The sequence below is a fragment of the Brachypodium distachyon genome, chromosome 4 (genome assembly GCF_000005505.3).
Source record: "Brachypodium distachyon strain Bd21 chromosome 4, Brachypodium_distachyon_v3.0, whole genome shotgun sequence".
Lineage (NCBI taxonomy): Eukaryota > Viridiplantae > Streptophyta > Magnoliopsida > Poales > Poaceae > Brachypodium > Brachypodium distachyon.
This window is the reverse complement of record NC_016134.3, coordinates 21934553-21956545: the sequence shown is the minus strand read 5'-3', so window position 1 is coordinate 21956545 and position 21993 is coordinate 21934553. Positions and strand designations below refer to the sequence as shown.

Sequence of the window (21993 nt, the reverse complement as noted above, 5' to 3'; positions counted from 1 at the left end):
CCATTATAAATTTGGATGAGGCAAGAATCTTGTAAATCTTTCCTGACCTTTAAAATGGAAGGCCAAAAGGCAGATTTTGGCAAACTAGCCTTGCCTCTCCAAAAGGAAGTGTTATGAAAGTACTTAGCTTCTAGCACTTGAGAAACGAGGCTGCTATTGTCATTCACTATACACCAAGCCGTAGCCACGAGTAAACTTTTATTAACAGCTTTTAGATCTCTTATACCTAAACCACCTTCTTTAACTGGTTTACAAATTTCTCTTCAGGTTTTCAAGTAAAGTTGTCAGAGTGATAGACAGGGCCGTACCTATGAATTCAAGGCCCCTGTGCAAAATCCAACAGGAGGCCCTAAAATTTGGGAGATGCTAATAAGTAAAATATTGTTTTGGCCAATGCTATTTTTTAGTCTCGCTGTTGTCACTTGGGTGACGAAGACATCCGTGGTGGTCAGGAATCGATCAATTACGTATCTGTTATTTTGTTTTGGGCTTACTCCTTTTTCCCTTTGTGCCACTTGGGCTTTTTACTAATTCATCATTTAGTATGTCCTTAGTGCTAATTAAGAAAGATTTGGGGGCCCTAATTTTTATGGGCCCTGAGTGGACGGCCACCCTGCCCCTGCTACTATACGGCCCTGGTGATAGATGTACATAAGAGACGCATCTATTTAAACTTTTAACAAAATTACTTTACGTAACCTTTTCACACCCGATATTTGTACAATGGTGCAATCAGCAGCTGTGGTACATTGAAACTGACGCAACTGATGACAGCCACTAAGTATCGTACAAAAATCGTATCAAATATTTTTTGGCATTACCATGGTTGCATGGTGCTTGCATGCTCAATTGGTTCAAGGGTGGCCATTAGAGCCGTGATTTCATGAACCATATAAGGCAGTATAGTTGTCTATTCAATTTTATGTCTCTTGGTGTTCAAGTAGACAAAACATCAAGATGGTTATGGCCCATAAGTTTTCTGGATATTTGGTCAAGTGCACCACAAAATTGAAACCCTCATTTCTCATGATGGAAAGCCCAAATTTGCTCTGCACTCTGTGTATGATACTAACCGAGAAATAAAATGTAGAATAAAATCCTTATGTCAAAGTGATGTCAAATTTGGTAGTGATTCGATCAAACTATAATTAAAGAATTGTTTGACATGTTAGTTGTAAATCCACTCATGAAGCAAGTCAAATTTGCAACAGGCGGAATTATGGGATGTCCTAATCAACGTGAAGCTATTAGGATATTGTCCCGCCAACTAAACACCGATATCTAGTACAATTTGCCAAAATTTGACAATCTCTTCGTACTAATTGATGGTGATTACACGTTCAACAGATATAGGTGGTACATTATTGTGCGTGGTAAGGATCATGGCCTACATTATGTGTCTAATATGCACCTTGCAATTATTGCACTATAAAAACAAGTATTTAGGAACAGAAGTAGTATTTACTGAAAAAAAATGTCATTTTAGTAATTTGCTGCCATCACAAACTTGGTACGAATCTGGACGCAAACCATAATATGAGTACCAAAAATTTCTCGGCAAATGTCTCACCCCGGGCGGCAACGTGCAGTGAAGCGATCCTCCCCCTTGCAGGGGTTTGATCTCTGTGCTTATCGTGCTAGTCCCTGGATGGACTCGTTGGCACACACAGTTTCAAGATGTAATATCAAGATACAAAAGTCAAAAGTATATTACATCGTATTGATCCAGAATTAAATAGTACCTTACATATTGCATAATCTCATGGGTTAGGTCAAGAGAAAATAAAATTTTGCAGCGGAAGGCAGAAGATACAGGAGTTCCATAACAACTCCACAGTCAAAACATGTTGGAATGTAAACTCGTCACCCTAACAATTCGTACCTCACTCTTCACTTGGTTCACCTGCAACATTTAAACGTTGCAGCCACTAGGGGGTCAATACATTGAATGTATTGGCAAGTTCACCAAAGGGGTATAACAGAACCTATCAAGTACATGCAGTATTTGGCAAGGTGGAGTTTTGGCTATTTGCATAAAAGCGTCAATGTTTAATCCTATCATTTTTAACCAAAATAGTTTTGAATTCTATTGGACACCGGGTAGAAACACCCATGCTCCTATTAACCTAGGCACATTGAGTAGAAACATCAATGCTCCTACCCAGTTCAATCCATTCGTTTTATTATGAAATTGGAATGAGTGAGACCTTCCTTACAGCCCCAATATCTAGTTGCTCAAAATTGTCCGTAACCGGGGACACGGCTAAGTACTTAGTTTGACACTCTCGAGAGGTTGTATACCTTCCCCACAAGAAAGCGACGTGTTAATCCCTTGCTGTCTTCAGGGTAGAGTAGCAACGGCATCGACTACAGGAATTTTCAGAACATAATCTCCCAGACCACCTGAGGGACGCGCCCCCACCTACACTGCTACATACCGATGTCACCTCGGATCCGGGTTCATATTTCTTACATCCATCCTGGCAGAGCCCATAATACCATGTGGTTGTACTGGAAGCTACTAAACAGGAAATTAGTCCAGTCTCTGGTTATCCCAGGTGGCATCCCACATTATGACGCAGGCGCTCCCTGAATCGCACGGGGAGACGACCATGGACGTTCCCGAATCGCACGGAGAGACGACTCAACGGGCCCCATAGAAATGGACCTAACGTCATGACATCCGAAAACTCAAAGCAGCCCACTCAGGACGGTTCATTGAATTACTTGTTTTGCCATACACTAGGAAAATCATATTGTAATTCAATAGTATCACATTGTAATAATACCACCCACGTATATTATCATAGCATAGCATTTTACTACTACGATGGCAATTGGTGGTAAGGTCATGACAAAGGGTATTCTATACTACTAGGACAGATCATGGCTAGCATAGATACAGTAATAATCCTAACAATGCAACTAATAAAATCTAGTGCATAATAAAATAATGGGATGATGGTCAAAGTGAACTTGCCTGATTAGTGTCTTTGTATTCTTCTTCTTTTCGATACTCACAGTTACCGCACTCCGTATAATCTATCGCGAAGAATGAAAAGCAATAATAAATAACCATTCGACAACTCCAAATCATAACTCCAAATAAAGAACCAAAGCAATATACAAAGTTTAAATTAAACAGTACCTAACTACTGTTAGGCTATCCTAGGAATAGATCTAAGAGGTAGGAACAAGGCTTGGGTTCTATCGGAGTTGAAACGGTGAAGTCATTGGCTGTTAACAGATACAATTTTCTAGGGGGTCATGGGTTACTATAGAATAACTTTGGAAGGTGTACAAAGTGGTCCAGAAATTAGAGTTTGGTGTACTCTTGTCACAACAGAAAGAATGAACTGGTTTGAAAATATGGATCAACATGTATGGGCTTTGGAACATTGCTAATCAATAAGACAGTGTTAACAGATACAAAGTTTGGTTGGGCATGGACTAGTGTGGCTAAGTCTGGAATTTAAGTCTATAGGAACTGTTATAACTTAGATACTTTGGCTGTTTGGAAAATGGTGCTAAATGGCAGAACATGGGATGAAAAGTATACTACTGTATAGTATAAGATTTTAATTGCTAACCCAACAAGTATCATCCCAAAAGGATCTACCGAGAATTAGCTACTTGCTTGCAAAGCTGGCTAGTCTGATTCTGACAGATTAAAGGTAGTAACTCCAATTGAAATTTTACTGGTGCTAATGGCTTCAAAAGACAGAGGCCCAAAGGGATGAATTAAACTAGATCTAACAAGATTTCAAAATTCAATGGTTTAACCTAAATATAAGTTATGAGTCAAAATATACAGGCTTACAAAAAGGGCTAATCTATAACAAAGTTTCTTTAACTAAAGGCTTAGAATTGGCTAAGTGTGGGAAACTGCTGAAGGTACTGTTTTGCAATGACGATGCACTAGTGTGGATGAACTTGGAAAGGTGTTAAAAGAGGTCTAGGATGTAGATTTGAATTTTATATTGACATGAAAGAAAAAATCATCTAATTTGAAGTAATGGCTCAAAAGATACAAGCTCCGGAAGATAGCTAACTGATGTGACAGTGTTAACAGATACGACTTTTGATTCAAGATGCACCTCTGTATACATATCCTAAATTGCACACCAAGTACACTAATGTGTAAAACAAGATCTAATTGATGATGTACAGAAGGTTTGGAACCAAACGGATCAATGGAACAACCTACATGAATTTCGAAAGGTGGCTAATCCAGAAACGACATGCTGTGAATAGCAATTTCAAGTGAAGATACACTACAGAAGATCTTGGAGACGGGGTATACAAACTGATCTGACCTATAGTGGAGGACGTTCTGTAACTACAACAGAAAGATTCGGCCAAAAATGATACACTGATCAAAAGATATGGGCTTCTAAACATGGCTAATCAAAACTGCTGCGGCTGAAAAGTTGCTCACCGGAAAAGACACGGAGTTCGCCGGAGTTGAAGGAGGACGGCGATGATGTTGACCTAGGGTTCGATGGGTCCGTGGAAGACGTCGAGGCGGACACCGTGATGCGGTTTTCGGGGTTGAGGGCGTCTCCGGACGGCGACGGGCGGAGCTCCGTGCGCGGCTTTGGCATGGGGTCGGGGATGGCACGGCCAACGGCGTCAAGAGGTCACGAAACCTTGTCACAAAGGTAGGTAAGGGTTACATGAGTCTACCAGTGAAAGGAATCGAAGAACGGAGGTTCGGGGTGATCTTACCGGCAACAATGGTGGCGGTGACCGGCGGAGGAAGACGTCGACATAGCCGGCTTTACAGAGGTTTTGAGGCCAAACTTTCTACATGGGAATGGAAGAGGAGAGGGAAAGGCTCAAAGTGACGCACGTGGAATCCTTTTATAGTGGCCGAGGAGGGAGAACGGGCGTGGATGTCGACGCCCGACATTCGGGGCGCCTCTTTTGTAGACTGCGATTATGAGAGGAAACTTCAAATTGATTTCCTGAATCAGTTCCTGGGATGGTGAGGATGATGGTTTCCTTTTGGAGAGAGACGCGCGGAAAGGAAAGTAATCGAAGGAAGAAAATATGGAAGGAGAGAGTTTCCTTAGAGCTTGTGCTCGGCTGGGCTGGGCCGCTCGGTGGAGATGGGCCGGCCCAGTTGGGTCGGTCCATTCTCTTCTTTTTTTTTCCTTTTCTTTTTTTTCATTTATGTTTTTATTAATAACTTTTGATTCCTAACTCTAAATAAGTTCAAATAAACTCCAGTAAATTTATAAATTCAAATCCTCCAAAGTGTGAACTTTTGAGACTTGAATCCTTTCAAAATAAAATAAATAAAAATACTTTTGCTTATATAAATGTCATTAGGGCTTTATAAGTAATACATAAAATAGGTTTTGAAATCTATTATGAAACATTTGTTTCATAATTAGTTTAAACTCCAACAAAATATTGAGTTGGCATACTTTGCACTAAAAACCTTTCTTAGATAAATACCCCATTGGGTTGAACTCCAAATAAAATCTCATATTAATTACATGGTTCACTAAATTCCCAAATAGCTTTATATATATATATATATATATATATGTATGTTTGGGAAGTCACGTTATCCCACTCTCAACGACGGAATAAATGTTGGAATAACATTTGCACGAGAGGATGTCACGTTATCCTCTTCTCAAATATTTGACAACTTTTTCTCGAAAACAAAATTAACATGTCAAAAATAAAAATCTGAGACAACATAGGTGCATCATTAAATATGTTTCCAACCATATACTTGGAAAGTCATATTATTCCCTCTCTTTATCATTTAGATAAATGTTGGAGAACATTTCTAATCGATTTAAGTATTCTAACGATGCTCTCAAATGGTCATGGCATCCAAATTGGAAACTTAGTGTGCTAATAAATTCTTCAAAAGAAAATAGGATTTATTAAGATGCGAATAATAGTCCGGACAAAATCATAATATGCAAATGGTTCCAAATAAAATATATTGAACTTATATAAATCTCCCAACCATGTTGTATAATTTGGATAGTCATATTAATCCACTCTTTTGTTGAATTTTCAAACATGGTGTGGAAAAATGTAAATAAGTCTTAAAAACTTCAAATCCTTCAGAAATTCACAACCCAAAACATTTCCAAAGGCAATATTTTATTTTAAATAATTATTTTATTTAACATTCCAAAATGGGAAAAATTCTGTGATGTTACATGCAGGCTGCCCGGGGGGCTAGCGGGGCGTTGGGGAATAATCCCGCCTAGGCACCTCCCGGGAAGGCACTTGCCGGGAGGAGGCGTTCCCGGGCACAGGTTTCCGCCACGAGGACGGGGCTGAGCGAACAGAGCAGTAGCGCCACGTTGGCGCGCGGCAGGCGCCCAATGTGCAGGGTCATCAGGACAAGTAGTGAGGTGCACGGCGCATTTAATGAGCCGACAAGAGGGGCGTTATCCGTTCTAGTCAGGCAAACAGTGACTGTCCAAGGCTAGTTTTTAGGAGTTAGACCCCTAGCCGCGGGGTCGGCGCAGGATGTAGGGTTTTACACCACAAGATGGCCCGAACCTGGGTAAAAAGTGTGTGCATGTGTTCTTAGTGTGTTCTCAGGCTTCGCATCGGCCTCGCCGGCGATCACCCGAGCGATCCCCGTCGCCCACTGACGAACCTAAAAGGGGGTGCCTGCGCATCCCCGGTGTCGGGGCCCCGTGCTACGACATCTGGCACGCCAGGTAGGGGCGCGTGAGGAGAGCTCGCCGGTGACTGCTGGCGGCAGCGTCTACACCAACATCAGCCTTATCTTTCTCGACGACAGAGCCAACCACCATGCCTCTCAAGCGAGCTGGTGACCCCCGGATCGATCCGCGTGAAGCCCCAGCGGCACACGCGGTCTGCCACCCCTCACGAGTGCAGCAATCGCAGCTGCCACCCCCACCTCCTCAGCCGTCGGCAGACAACCGACTGAGGGAGCCGGCGGCTCCCAGTGCCGGAGCCAGTCGCGCGAGGGGCCACGGTGCCGCCCGCGCTGGCCAGCGAGTCGAATCGCGGGCCGAAGACGCACGACGTCAGCTGCGCCACGAGCATACCGCGTCGCGAGCAACGCCGACGGTGTCGCACCCCGCGTACCCGAGTGCGTCCGGGGATAGAGCGGAGGGCAGCCGCTCGGGAAACCGGCTGCCTCCCGCGCGAACCGCAGCGGAGGCCATCATCGCCGCGCGAGTCATGGTTCGATACGAGCCGCAGTAGGGCACGCCAGCGCACGAGCCATGGAGCGAGGAGCTGGACGCGCTCCTCACGCTCCCCGCCCAACAGCCATAGGGTGAAGGCGGCCCAGCAGGCTCAGGCCGCGGGCAGAATCCGGGGCGCGGAGACGCGCCCCGCGCCTCGCGACAGGGGGAAAACCCTCCCCTGCAGGGAGGCTCGGGAGGCGGGGACCCGGAGGGTCCTCGGACTCGTCGCCCACCGTCACGCGAGGTGACGCGCGCGGCCTCTTGAATGCCCACCAGCAAGAGGATTTGCGTCAGTGCCTGGAGCGCCGGCGCCGGCACGAGGTAGAGGGCCACCACCCGCAGGAGCAGGAGGATGCGCCTGTGGGCCCCGAGGACGGCTGCACTGTGTTCACGCGCGAGCTGCGGCGGGTGACATGGCCCCGGAAGTTCCAAGCGCCCGCGCTTGGTACGTACAATGGGACCGTGAATCCCAAGGATTTCCTCCTGACCGACACGTTGGGGATGCATTCCATTGGCGCCAACAACAAGGTCAGAGCCAACTGGTTCCCGATGGTCCTGAAAGGATCAGCGAGAACCTGGCTGCTCAGCCTACCTGTTGGGTCCATGGCCACTTGGGCGGGCCTGCGCGAGCAGTTCGTGAGCGCGTTCCAGGGCGGCTACAAGCGTCCGGGAACCATGGCGGAGCTGCACACTGTAGTTCAGAAGCCTGGGGAGACGCTGCGGAGCTTCGTCAACCACTTCTCCAGTCTCTCCTACTCCATCCCAGAGGCGGAGGCTGCCGCCATCGTCAACACCTTCGCCATCAACGTCCGTGACCCCAAGATGCACGAGAAGCTGAGCACGCATCGGATCCGGACGACGCTGGATCTGTCCGCCCTGGCGCACAAGTGTGCCATGGCCGAGGAAGGGCGCTTAGCTCCCGAACTCGCAGCTAAGGCTGTCGCGAGCATAGGAGAGGGCTCGCAGAAGAAGAGTTCCCGCAAGCACAGCGGGAAGCAGGTCCTCGCTACGGAGTCGGGGGCTATAGCGAGGCTCAAGTTCATGGCGGCGACGCATTGCGCCTATGGCATGATGAATATGCCGTCCGTCTATGGAGTCCTCTCCATCAGGTGCGACCTCAAGGACGCGGCCTGGTGTGTTGGCGAGGTCGTCAGGGCCGCCGCCGCAGTCGTCGCTGGTGATGAGGACGTTGCCGGAGACGAAGGCTCGCCGGGTGACGGCCTGGCAACGAAGAAGGCCCGCGCTGCCCCGCAAGAGCTTGCCCGGGGAAGCGCAGGCTCGAGCTCGTGCCTCGGCAAAGGCCAGAAGCTCCGGGAGGAGGCCGCCAAGGTGAAGAAGCTGCCCCTCCAAGCCATGAACAAGGAGCGCACCGTCACCATCGGTGCGAACCTTACTGCCGAATAGAAAAGCGCCCTCATCACTTTCCTCCGAGAGAATGCCGACGTGTTCGCTTGGGAGCCGTCGGACCTTCCCAAAGTCCCTAGGGAGGTGATTGAGCATTGACTCGCGGTGCGCCCGGACGCCCGCCCCGTCAAGCAAAAGATTCTCCGATAAGCACAGGAGCGCAAAGATTTCATCAAGCGAGAGGTGGACAAGCTCAAGGCCGCAGGGGCTATCAGGAAAGTTCTGTACCCCACTTGGTTAGCTAACCCTGTAGTAGTGCCCAAGGCGGGGAGTAAGCTTCGCCTGTGTGTAGATTTTACTGATCTTAACCGTGCATGTCCCAAGGATCCTTTCCCTATACCCCGTGTTGATCAACTAGTTGATTCCACTGCTGGTTGTGACTTGCTGAGCTTTTTAGATGCTTTTTCCGGCTACCATCAAGTTAAGATGGCGGTCGAAGACGAGGAGAAAACATCGTTCATCACCCCGGTTGGCTGCTACTGCTACACGTGCATGCCTTTCGGGTTGAAGAACGCGGGCTCAACATTCCAGCGCCCGTTGCACGAGTGTTTGCGACGACCCCAGCTAGGCCGCAACGTGGAGACCTACATGGACGATATCATCATCAAGTCGAAGCGCGGGGACTCGCTGATTGATGACCTACGGGAAACGTTTGATAACCTCCGCAGGATCAAACTCAAGTTGAACCTTGAGAAGTGCACCTTCGGTGTAGACTCGGTCCAGCTTCTGGGTTTCTTGGTTTCACACTGGGATATACAAGCCAACCCACAGAAGATAGAAGCTATCGAGAAGATGGAGGCTCCCCGCAAGGTGAAGGATGTCCAGCACCTCAACGGATGCGTTGCCGCGCTGGGCCGCTTCATCTCAAGGTTGCGCGAACGCGCCCTACCTTTCTTCAAGGTGATGAAGAAGAAGGGCCCGATAGAGTGGACCCCCGAGGCCGAGGCGGCGTTCCAGGGTCTCAAGCCGTACCAGAAGTCGCCGCCCGTCCTCGTCGCCCCCAAGTCGGGCGAGCCGCTGCTACTCTACCTGGCAGCGACTGACCAGGTGGTCAGCTTGGTGTTGGTCGCCGAGAGGGAGGAAGACGTTCTGGGGACTGAGGCTGCGGGGCAGGGGGCCGAGCGGCCCCCGGCAACCGCCTTGGACCTAGGGTCCACCCCCGAGTCGGCAGCATCAACACAGCGCAAGCGGCTCGTGCAACACCCGGTGTACTTCGTCAGCACGGTGCTGCGCGACGCCCGTACGAGGTACCCGCAGGTGCAGAAGCTCCTCCTGGGGATTCTACTCGTGTCCCGCAAACTGCGCCACTACTTTCAGGCGCACCGCATCACGGTGGTGTCAGGGTTCTGCCTTGAGCGAGCCCTCACCAACCGTGAAGCCACCGGGAGGGTGGCCGAGTGGAGGATGGAGCTGTCAGAGTTCGACCTACACTTTGCCAACTCCAAGAGCGTCAAGAGTGCGGCCCTGGCGGACTTCGTCGCGGAGTGGACGTCGACGGGTGTAGAAGAGGAGTCGGAGACCAGCCTAGACGAAGGCCACTGGATCCTGTACTTCGACGGCGCATTCAGCCTCCAGGGAGCTGGCGCTGGGGTCGTCATCGAGTCACCGACAGGAATCAGTTGAGGTTTGCTATCCAACTCGATTTTCCGAACTCCACTAACAACACGGCAGAGTATGAGGGTTTGCTCGCCGGGTTGCGGGCAGCAATCGCCCTGGACATCAAGCGCCTGGTCGTTTGCGGGGACTCCCAGCTCGTGATCAACCAGGTCAACAAGGACTACGACTGCCCGCAGATGGCACCGTACGTAGAGGAAGTCCGCAAGCTAGAACGCAAGTTCAAGGGTTTGTGATTCGAGCACGTCAAGCGGAAGGACAACTTCACGGCTTACGAGCTGTCCAAGATGGCAGCAGAATGCCGGAAGCCTCCGGCAGGGGTGTTCTGCCACAAGCAGGCGGCGCCTTCAGTCGCCCCCAAGCCGGTTGCCGGGGAAGCCCCTCCGGCAACCGTAGGAAGCCCCGCAGCAGCAGGGGTCCAGCGGCATGCGTTGGCAGGGAGACCCCTCCCTAGGCGGTGGAAATCGCCTGCTACCTGAAGGGAGAGGCCCTCCCGGAAGACGACGTCGTCGCGGAGCGAGTGGCCCGGCAAGCCAAAATGTACGCCGGGGTGGATGGGGACCTCTACCGCAGGCGTGCAAATGGAGTCAAGCTCATCTGCGTGCCCAAGGACGAAGGGCGCGCACTGTTGGAGGAGATACATCGAGACACATGCTCCCACCATGTGGCCTTCCGGGCGCTGGCCGGCAAGGCGTTTCGGCACGGTTTCTACTGGCCCACGCGGAGCAGCTAGTGAAGACGTGTGAGGCGTGCCAGTTCCATGCGAAGAAAAGCAACCAACCAGCGCAGGCCCTGCAGGCCATCCCGTCCTCGTGGCCATTCGCGGTCTGGGGGCTAGACATCGTCGGCAAGCTGCTGAGAGCAGTTGGCGACTACGAGTACTTGCTCGTGGCCATCGACAAGTTCTCCAAGTGGGTGGAAATGGAACCAATGCGGAAGGTGACCGCCCAGACGGCCATCAAGTTCTTCAAGAACATTGTGTGCCGGTTTGGTGTGCCTAACGGCATCATCACCAACAACGGCACGCAGTTCACGAGCGCGGTGTTCCAGGCCTACTGCGAGGGCATGGGCACCAAAATACACTTCGCGTCTGTTGCTCACCCAAGAAGTAACGGGCAGGCGGAGCGAGCCAACGCGGAAGTGCTGCGGGGCCTCAAGACGAGAACCTTTGACAAGCTCAAAGGCCACGAGAAGTACTGAGTCGAAGAACTCCAGCCCGTGCTGTGGTCAATCAGGACCACACCTACTCGGGCAACGGGCGAAACTCATTTTGCCCTTGTCTACGGGGCAGAAGCGGTGCTGACCCTCGAGCTCAAGCACGGATCTCCCCGAGTACGCGCGTACGGCAACTCCAGCCAACATGAGCAAAGGGTGGACGATCTGAACTTCATCGAAGAGCTTTGATGCCGGGCTGTTGTGCGAGCCGCGTGCTACCAGCAGGGACTCCGTCGTTACCACGACAGGCGAGTCCGTCCCCGGGGGTCGAGAACGGAGACCTTGTCCTGCGCCGGATACAAGGAACGAAGGACGGGAACAAGTTGACTCCGAAAATGGGAGAGCCCCTTCCGGGTAGTGCAGGTGACCAGGCCGGGGGCTGTCCGGCTGGAAACCGAAGAAGGCTTGCCGGTGCAAAATAGCTGGAATATTGAGCATTTGCGCAAGTTCTACCCGTGAAGCGGCGGAGCCCGACCCTCAGGTGATGCCATCGATGCATACCTCTCGAACTAGTGTAGCCGGGCAACCCCCGTATTTAAACCACTAGTTACTGTGAATAAAGATAAGTGTTTTTTACTGAATTTTAAGATTGCCTCGTTTATTTGCATGTCCCTCCTCCTTCTGTCTCCTGCTCTAGGTGCACAGAAGTTTCTTTTCATATTTGGTTGTGAGCAGGGGGCTGCCGGGGCCTCAAAAATGTAAACCCGTTGCCGGATCGCTCCGGCACGGGGCATGCAGTTGCCGGGCTTCCCGCAACGCGCATCACGCAGTCGTTTCGTCTGGGAAATAAAAGTGCTCACATCCAAGTTTGGCATCGACCCTTCTGTGCCCGGGGACTTGGAGGCAGGAGAGTTATCCATACCGCTCTGTGTTTTTGTGAATTTCAAAAAAAAAATTGCAGCATCTCGGGCTTGGTAGGAATCTAATGTGTAGGGTAAAGGTAGAATCTTGCGCATTGTAATGCTCGTGGGCCGCTCGCAGGCCGTGGCGTGTAGCAGCGCCTTGAGGTGGGGAGTGACCGCATCACGAGGGACTCGCCGCACTCCGAGGCCCCTGATTTAGGAGGAAGCCGCCACGTGTGCTACAGCAACCTGGCATGCGGAGTGGCGAAGACCGTACCGCACTCCAAGGGGCGGGGCGCCACATATGCTGCGTTGACCCGGCGCGCGTGGTAGCAAGCCCCCCCCCCTCCCCGCGCGCGCCTATAAAAGGAGCGTCCCAGCCATGGAACGGCTCAGAGCGGAGCCAGGGAAGAGGCTGCGAAGGCGACTGGAGCCGCAGAGGCGCGATGGTGGTGCATGCCAACCGCGCCCAGCACCGACGGGTGCACTGCCGTCGCGCCCTTGCTGCATCCCTCCACCGAGCCCACTCTGAGGGGTGCCGCAGAGACACGGTGGCGGTGCATCCCACCAGCGCTCGGCGCCGGCAGGTGCACCGCCGCCGTGTCCTTGCCCCACCTCCTCTAGCGAGCGGCTCCGGGGCGAGGGTTGCGGCGGAGACACTGTGGTGGTGCATTCCATCAGCACTCAGCGCTGACAGGTGCATTGCCGCAGTGCCCCTGCCGCATCCCTCCAGAGGGTATCTCCGTAAGGAGCGAGGGTTGCCGCGGAGACACTATGGTAGTGCATGCCATCAGCGCTCAGCGTCGACGGGTGCACTGCCGTAGTGTCCCTGCCGCACCCCTCCAGAGGCGAGGGTCGTCGCGAGGACGCTATGATGGCGCTGGTGCCGGCGTTCTCTGTTCCTCCGGCCCCCCACAGCGTCCCTGCCGCGTCCCTCAGGAAGACTTTCCCCAAGCAGCGAGGGCTGCTGCGGGGACGCCGTGATGTCTTCGCCACCCGCGTCTGTCGGTGGTGGCGAGGATGTCACGGCGTCCCTACTACACCCCTCGGAACAGGTTCCCCCGAAAGCAAGGGTTCTTCCAAAGGCGAGGGTTGCTGCAGAGACGCGGCGGGAGCATCAACATCAGCGCTTGTCGCCAGCGGCGATCCGGCCGTGGCTTTTCTGCCGCATCCCTCAAACAGGCTCTCTCAAGGGCAACGTACTAGGCGCACCTCCGGCAGGCGTACCGAGCACGAGACCAAACGAAAAGCTAAGTGTTTGAACCTGGACGATAGACTCTCTGAGAACTAAACCTAACTGAACGCTGCCTCGCTAAGTGTGGCCCCGAAACCTGCATGTGGCCGGGGTGTTAGAAGGACGCTTCCAGGGGGAGTGCGCTTCCCGTGCAGCCAGCGCAGCAGGGCTTGTCGTGGGGACTACCTCTGGCTCCTCCGCCGTCCCCGCAACCTCGACGTCGGAGTCGAGGTCAACCACCGTAGCGCCCGCTTCCGGTGTGGGTGTGCTTGGGCCTGCAACTGCGAGAAGTATGAGAAGTGGGAAGCTAAACGAGTTGCGCGGAGGCAGACGCGGGGGCTCTGAATGATTACCTTGCGGGACCGCTGGGCTTGCAGGGGGAGTCTCCCCCTCCTCCTCCGTCCCGGCAGGTGTCCCCGGAAGGTTTGCTGCGGGTAGAGCGTCGCCTACGGAAAAGGAAGGTACAGTTGCAGGATTAATTAGCAAATGAAAGTGCAGGTAAGTAAGCAGGAGGGTGCCGTACCTGTTGCCGGCGCCATCTCCATCGGGGCTGGGTCGCCGGCGGATGCGGTGGCGGCGCCACTAGCCCCAGAGTCGGCTGGGTCGGCACCGCTGCTGGTGTCCGTGCGCACCTTCTTGCTCGGCGCGGTAGGCGGAGAATCGTCCCTTCCCCTCTTGCCGGCGCTTGCCGACGAATCGACCTTCGGGGGGTTGCGCCGGAGCGCGAAGCCCCGGAAGACCCCTCGAGCGGGCAGGGCCGTGGGTTCCCGTGAGGGTGCCGCGGCCCGGGGCACCGCGGGAACCGTCGAAGGAGCCACCACGGCGTCGGCGGCCATTGCGGGTGTGGCTGCCGCGACGGCTCCGGCAGCTGCTGCGGGGGTGGTCGCCACCGGGTTGCTGGATCCGGCTGCCGGAGTGGTCACCATCATGGCTCCGGCTGCCGCCGCAGGAGGGGTGGTCCTCGCAGAGGTGCCGGCGGCCGCCGCCGAGTTGGCCGCTGTCGCGGAGCTGGTAGCCACCGTAGAGGCGGATGCCGCCGCCGCCGCCACTGCGTGCGCCCTTGATCTGCGCACAATCAGGGGCGCGTCGTCGATGTCCTCCTCCTCGTCATCCAAGGGGACGACTACCTGGGTCGTGGCAAGCTGGCCTGCCTCGTCGTCTGAGGACGAAAAGGAGGGCCAGCTAACTTCCGATTCGCCCCCGCTCTCTTCCAACACCTGCTTCCCGCGAGGTGCAAGCGAAGGAGCACGGGGGTCCGAGTAGGGGAGTCATCCATCAGCCCCCACTCGTTGCAGGGCGGGAAGGAGGCGATGATGTCATTCAGCCCCGGAACGCTGGCGTGGAGGGAGATAACCCCTGGCGGGAACCCCGTGGCGGGGACGTCCTCGCCGGAGATCCCCTTCACCCACACCTGGAGAGATTCCCGGTCCACGCCCTCGCAGTGGAGGCGTGTCCTGTCCCCGGACCCCGTGTACATCCACGCGGGGCAGGAGCGCAGTTGGAGCGGCGCGACGCGCCGGCTAATGAAGGTGCGCGCCACGTCAACGACGGTGAGCCCCGCTAGCCGCAAGGCCATGATTTTCTTCACGATGAGGGAGAGATCGGCGTCACGGTGGTACCGATCCCGCCAGCCGCCGTTGGGTTGCGGCAGCTCGGTGGGCGAGTAAATGAACTGCTCGGGGTCTTCCACCCGGACCTAGCACCAGTCGCATCGCCATTCCTTCTCGATCTTCTTTTCGACCGGACGATGAACTCGGACTTCATCCGGTCGTGGGCGCGGAACACCACCCCCGACGACATCGCATTTGTGTTGTCGATGCGGGGGTAGAAGTAGTGTCGGAACAGTGCCACCGACGGCATTACTCCGACGAATGCTTCACAAAGGAACTGGAAGGTGGCAAGGAGGTAGAGGGACATGGGGTGGAGCTGTGCCACCCGCAGCTGGTACGACTCCATGAGCGAGTGGAGGAACAGGGAGAACGGCAGCACGAACCCGATGAGGATGAAGCGCCCGAACACCCAGAAGTCGTTTTCCTGGTGGTCGGCGCCCGCGGGGAAGATTAGGGTCTCCCTGTGCTCGTTGAACCCGGAGGCAACGGTGTGCCGGATCTTGGCCAGCGCCTCGCCGTTGTAGCCGGGCCGGTAGAAGGCGAGCGTGGCCCTCATCGCCCGCTTCTTCTGATCTTTGTCGGCGGCGGCCTTGGCGGCCGCCTCACTTTAGCTGGCCGCCACTTTCTTTGGGGCCTTCCCTTCCTTTCCCTTCCTGGTGGTGGGGGGCGCCATGGGGAGCGGAGGCAGAAACTAGCAAAGCTCTTGGGCGCAAGATGCGAAGAAGTTGGAAGACGAAGGCTAGGGGGCTAAGTGTTTTCCCCTCAGTGCAGCAGTAAAAGCTTTATAACACCCCGCCGTTTGGTAACGGCCGGTTCCGCACCCTACGGATGCGCTGGGATAATTGCTAATCAAAGGGATAGTGTGAAGAGTGGCCTTAACTTCCCTGTTGAAGGGGGAGGTTACGGCGGAAATCACGCACCCACTACTCCGTTCGTAACGGCGGGGGCCTTGGGACGGCAAAGAGACGCGGGCCCGAGGCGAGTCGGGACCCACGCGTCGTTTGGGGCATAGCCTGGCAACCGACTAGGGAAGGGTTCGCCTGGGAACAGGTGTTGCCGGCCCACGCCCAGGGGCGACTGTCACACCTGTGGCACCCGGGGTGCCACCGCTGCACGACGCGTGGGTCGCATCGCTGGGTTCCCGAAAGGATCTCACCCCGGGCGGCAACGTGCAGGCTACCTGGCAAGCTACCAGCCCGGCCGGGCTAGCGGGGCTTCGGGGTATAATCCCGCCTAGGCACCTCCCGGGAAGGCACTTGCCGGGAGGAGGCGTTCCCGGGCACAAGTTTCCGCCGCGAGGACGGGGCCGAGCGAACAGAGCAGCAGCGCCACGTGGGCACGCGGCAGGCGCCCGGTGTGCAGGATCATCAGGACAAGGAGTGAGGCGCACGGCGCATTTAATGAGCCGACAGGAGGGGCGTTATCCGTCTAGTCAGGCAAACAGTGACTGTCCAGGGCTAGTTTTTAGGAGTTAGACCCCTAGCCGCGGGGTCGACGCTCTTGCATGCACGCCAGCGCACCGAGGAGGAGCTGCCCAAGCTCCCTGCTCGCCACTTGTAATCCATGCACCGTGGCACCTGTGGTATCCCCTTGGCTATAAGAGGAGGACCCCTGCCAACGGTCAAAGGGTTCTTTTTTCGGTTGGTTTTCCAGTTAGTTCGGTCTTTGTTTGGTTCGCTCGTTCGCTTTTCGGTGGACTGAGTCACAGTTCACTGCCACTAGTCCAGAATAGCATGAAGCACTTAGCCAGAATAGAGAGTACCCGGGAACCCTTCCCCGGCAACTTGTAAATGCACAATCTCCTCGTGATACAATCTCAGATAAGCAGGACGTAGGGTTTTACACCACAAGGTGGCCCGAACCTGGGTAAAAAGTGTGTGCATGCGTTCTTAGTGTGTTCCCAGGCTTCGCATCGGCCTCGCCGGCGATCGCTGGAGCAATTCCGTCGCCCACCGCCAAACCTAAAAAGGGGTGTGCGCGCATCCCGATGTCGGGGCCGTGCTACCATAGCAAATCACACCAAATTGCCCTAATTCAATCGAACGGTCGGAATCTATCTATTATCGACTCTCCCAATGGGGAACTCCCGGCGCCCGGCGGCGCCGGCGTCCGACCTTGAGGTGGGCTTCGCGAAGCTCCAGGGCGAGGACTTCGAGTACTACATGCAGACCTATTCCATCGTCCTTGGCCGCCAGAGCCGCAAGAAGCTCCAGCACGGCGAAGACCCCGCCGCCGCCGCCCCGGACGACGTCGACGTGGACCTCGGCATCCTCGGCGGCGGCATGAACGTCTCTCGTCGCCACGCGCGCATATTCTACGACTTCGCGCGCCGCCGCTTCGCGCTGGAGGTGCTAGGCAAGAACGGCTGCCTCGTCGAGGGCGTCCTCCACGTGCCTGGCTCGGCACCCGTCAAGCTCGACTCCCAGGACCTCCTCCAGATGGGCGACGCGCAGTTCTATTTCCTCCTCCCCTCCCGCTCCGTCTTCCACACGGATGCCGCGCCCCGCGCCTCCGTCCCGCGAGCTCTACCGCCTCCTCCCTCTGACGAAGAGGAAGAACTAGAAGAGGCGGTTCCGGCAGCGAAACGTCCGTGTAGCCGAGACGCCGGGGGACCAGCTGGTCGGTATCACAATTTTTGCCCCTTTCTTGATGCCTTTTAATTACAGAACTTCTAGTTTCTTATGGATATTTAATTGCAGTCTCTTAAGTTATCCCCCCGGCGATCGATCCTTAAAAATTGGTAGGATATGTCACAGATGTCGATATTTAGGTGGAGCGATGCTCCAATTGGATAGACCCAGTTGCTTTGGCAATGTTGGGTGATGTTATTGTTCCTCTGTGCCTCAACTGGATTACGAGAGTGGATAGGATAGGATCATGTAAATGGTTGTGTTTGGTTTCATGTCAAAATGAGGTTAGTAGTATAACTGAATGGGTGGGAAGTGCAGAATGAGAATTAGGATGTATATCAAATTGTGTTGGTAGTTCTCAGTATTGATTGATTATTTTCGTTGCGATAATTAGAAGAATTTGTCATAATAATGGGTTGGATTACTAGGGCTTTGAAAGCTGTCAAAATCTGTGGCTTGGATTCTTAGCATTGGTGAGGTAAAATGTTGTATGCATCTCATTTTCCTGTGCTATCTTTTGCTGTAGATATATGGTATTGACTATAATAGCTCGAAAGGGATTGTTGGAAAATACTTCTATATGACATTCATGCAACTCAATTTTTTGTCTTTTTTGAGCCATTGTTTTGATGATCTCCATATGTGCTTTTGGCAGTTCTTGTAAATGATGTATTTTATGATGTTAGAAACTTAGAAAGTTACAATGGTTAGCGTGCTTACATGACTGGGTCCGTTTTATTCCATTGTAATTATGTTCTTTTCTTTGAATTACCCCTTAAAACACGAGAAATTTGACAAAATGGCACATCTTTCTTTGTACTTTGCCTCAAAAGCACACTTTTTATTATTTTAGACAAAATAACACACCTTTCTTTGACACCTTGACAAAACACCATTTTTTATTTTTTAAAAGCACTTTTTCAATCCAGGCCCCTCGTCTAATCTCTCGATTGGGATGGTTTTGTTGATCGCTCGAAGGGAGACGAACACGAACATAGGAAGAAGAGGGGAAGGGAGTCGGTCAGTCGGGGACGCCGCCGTGGCCGGATGAGGCCCCTGCTGCCCTCCCATACAACAGACGAGTCTGCTGCCGCCTTCCTCGACGAACTTCATCAGGCCCACACTGGTCTGCTATCGCGACGTGTTGTAGGCTCTGCTGCTTGCTGTAGGCCTGTAGCTCGTGCTGCCATGTAGTACGAATTATTGATTTGCATGCTATCTAATTAACGTCAATTGATCGGCCGTGAACATAGCAATGCTGGCTCGCTGTAGCGCTATAGGCAGCTGCTTGGCGTTGCCGGCTGCTGGTTGCTTGTTTGTTGGAGAAACCTGGATGGGGAGAGAAACGGTGTGGCTGCCTTGTCCGGCGGTGGCAGCTGGTGGCGGCCTCGTCTCCTTATTCCGTCTGTTCTTGTGGTTCGTTGGATATGAGAAGATGGATCGATCGATCTAAATTGGCAGGGGTGATTTGGTCCAGAAAATCATGACATGTGGGTTTGAGTTTGAAAAGTGATTTAAAGAATAAAAAATGGTGTTTTATCAAGGTGTCAAAGAAAGGTGTGCTATTTTGTCTAACACAATGAAAGGTGTGCATTTGAGGCAAAGTACAAAGAAAGGTGTGGCATTTTGTCAAATTTCTCAAGTGTTTTAAGAAAAGTGTTTTGTCAAACTTGGGTTGATGCATTCTTCTGTCATACTTTTCTCTCATGGCCTATCACATCTATTCTGCATATTTATCGTGTTTAAAATCTGACCTTCAGTAACTATTGAATGTATCCCTTTAGTTCTTAGGTTGCTCGTTACATTACATAATCTTTAGGTCTGATTATGTATCACCTTCAGTAACTATTGAATGTATCCCTTTAGTTCTTAGGTTGCTCGTTACATTACATAATCTTTAGGTCTGAAATGTCTGATTATGTATCAGTAGGAATTTTGTAAGTGTAGGTTCTTGAGAGTTGAGATGCAGTGCCTGCAAATCTTTATCTGTTTGTTAGTTGTTGGATTCTGATATTACTAAAAAGTAGCATATCCAATCTTCTCTAGCTTGCTAATTCCTTTGAATGGAAGATTTTTTTTCAAGTTTGCACTCATAAACGTTCCGATGCATACATAAAGTTGTATGAGTATAGAGATTGTTTCTCTTTATTAAAGAGACTAACTCATTATGTGCCATACAAAAATTATGCGCAATTTTGGTACATGGTTTTTAGTATATTTTTAAAACTATCTTCATATTTATACACATAATTTGGTATATTAAAAAAATGTATGCTAAAAACTACGGACCAACTTCTAATTTTTGTACATGTGGTTATACTTGTATACTATTTCGAAGATACTCGAAGACTATATGAAGAAGTTACTTGTACTTGTATACTATTTCTAAGATACTCGAAGACTATATGAAGAAGTTACATGTTGGTCCATAGTTTTTGGTATTATATTTGTACATAGAAATTAGTATATTAAACAAACTGTACATACTACCTTTCATTTATTTTCCGAATTATCGTCATATTACTTTCAGTATGTTTTGAACAGTTCAGCGATTTTGTAATTTTCTGCAGCTAGAAGACGAGATGCAGGATCAAAGGGATACAGGGAAGCAGATAACCAACAACTGTTGCAGTTGGAAGAGAAAGATGTTATCTCTTCAGCTGCTACTATTTTATCTGATCTCTGCGGGCCTCAGGAATGGGTGCCTATGAACAAGCTTCATGCAGTGGTAATTTCCTGATTAGTCTCTTCACTACTAGACAATGATATGCACACATGTTGTAGTGTTCGACTGTCTAAGATTACTATTTTATTATAAGATGCCATTAGTCGATTGGTAAGAAAATTAGTTGACCAAACGCTTGTGACTCGTGGTGTCTTGCTTAGCTCAGGAAGAAAATGATCAACACCGGAACATCAATTTTGCTTATTTATAGCATTAAGTGAGGCCATGGTTCTTTTTTCTTTTGGTTCAGTAATGAAAAAGGTGCACGAAAGACACCTTTTATTTTATTTGATGCTTGCTGGTCTGACACCGCTTTTCTTTGCACTTCAATAAACATCAGATATCAGCTTACCACTTTACTGATACATGATACACATGCACCACGTTTACTTCTAACTGTGAAACACATGAAATCTACTTTTGCTTATCGATATTAGGATATGTATATTATCTATATACTGCTGGTGGAAAGGAGTTGCGATGGGTCATTGAAACTCCTTGAGGAATGAGAACCGGTTCTTGGACCTGAGCACTATATGGAATAACATATAGCTTAAGACCAGACATTTGGCAGCAAACATCCTTGTTACAAGATCGAGTTAGTGCTATGCTTGCTAATCTCGTAGATGGTGGTATACATGCAACAAGCTGTAAGTGCTCCAGTACTGGCTTTATGAAGTCTGGATTCTGGACTGCCTTTTAATTGTTAAGTGTTAACTGCGATAGTTCAATGAGGTAGCCCATGGTGTGGTGCTATGCTTGATACCAGTGCCAGCAGATTGCCTCTCAAAATTATAAGGATTTGTTTGGAACTGCTTGATACCTTTTTGTGGTTCCACTTAGATGATGAGTTCTTTGTTTCCTATGTCCATTCATGTTTTTGCCAGCTTTTGGGTCCATTTTCATATATGTTGTGCCTATTCACCATGCTGGTCATTCTGACGAGCATTCTCTTGTTCTAGATGTTTGACAAGTATGGCAACTTATGGCACCACAATAAGGTTCGGAAATATTTGACGTCAGAGGACTGGCCCGAGGGTGAAACTGAAGGTAGACCCTGGCATGGACTTTCAGTGCTACTAAGGAAGTACCCTGAGCACTTTGTGATCAACATAAGGAAAGCAGAGAGACAGTGCACCGAGTTTGTCTCTTTGCTTTCGCTGCAACCATGAAAAGTTTCTAAACGATTTCTCCTCATGTGTACAGCTTGGAGCTTTTTTTGTTTTGTTTTCCTTCTACTGTAAACAATGACATCTGGTTCACCGCAGAAATGGATTTGCCTGTTATGGTCTATCGTCTTTGTGCTGTTCATTTTGAAATCGACATATGCATGCACTTTTGCAATGCTAGAATGCTGGAAGTTCACAAGATCACATATTTGTTTATCTGGCATTTGTTTTGACAAATCATTTAGCCTTGCTCTAGGTTGGTAACATAGTTACTTTAGTTCCTGCACTACCGAATCATCCACACACCTAGGTGCTCAAGGTACAGTTTATGTCCTTCATTTAGTTCAT

At 51.3% G+C, this 21993-nt stretch overlaps 1 protein-coding gene across 1 annotated transcript; it reads left to right on the top strand.

Annotated features, from left to right (window-relative positions):
* The first annotated feature begins 17133 nt into the window (after positions 1-17133).
* On the top strand, positions 17134-21769 carry LOC100824843 (FHA domain-containing protein FHA2). The gene is made up of 3 exons (XM_010239429.3): positions 17134-17740; positions 20322-20479; positions 21439-21769. Exons 1-3 carry the CDS (start codon positions 17197-17199, stop codon positions 21646-21648), a joined length of 912 nt encoding a protein of 303 aa, XP_010237731.1. The 5' UTR covers positions 17134-17196; the 3' UTR covers positions 21649-21769.
* Positions 21770-21993: the final 224 nt, after the last annotated feature.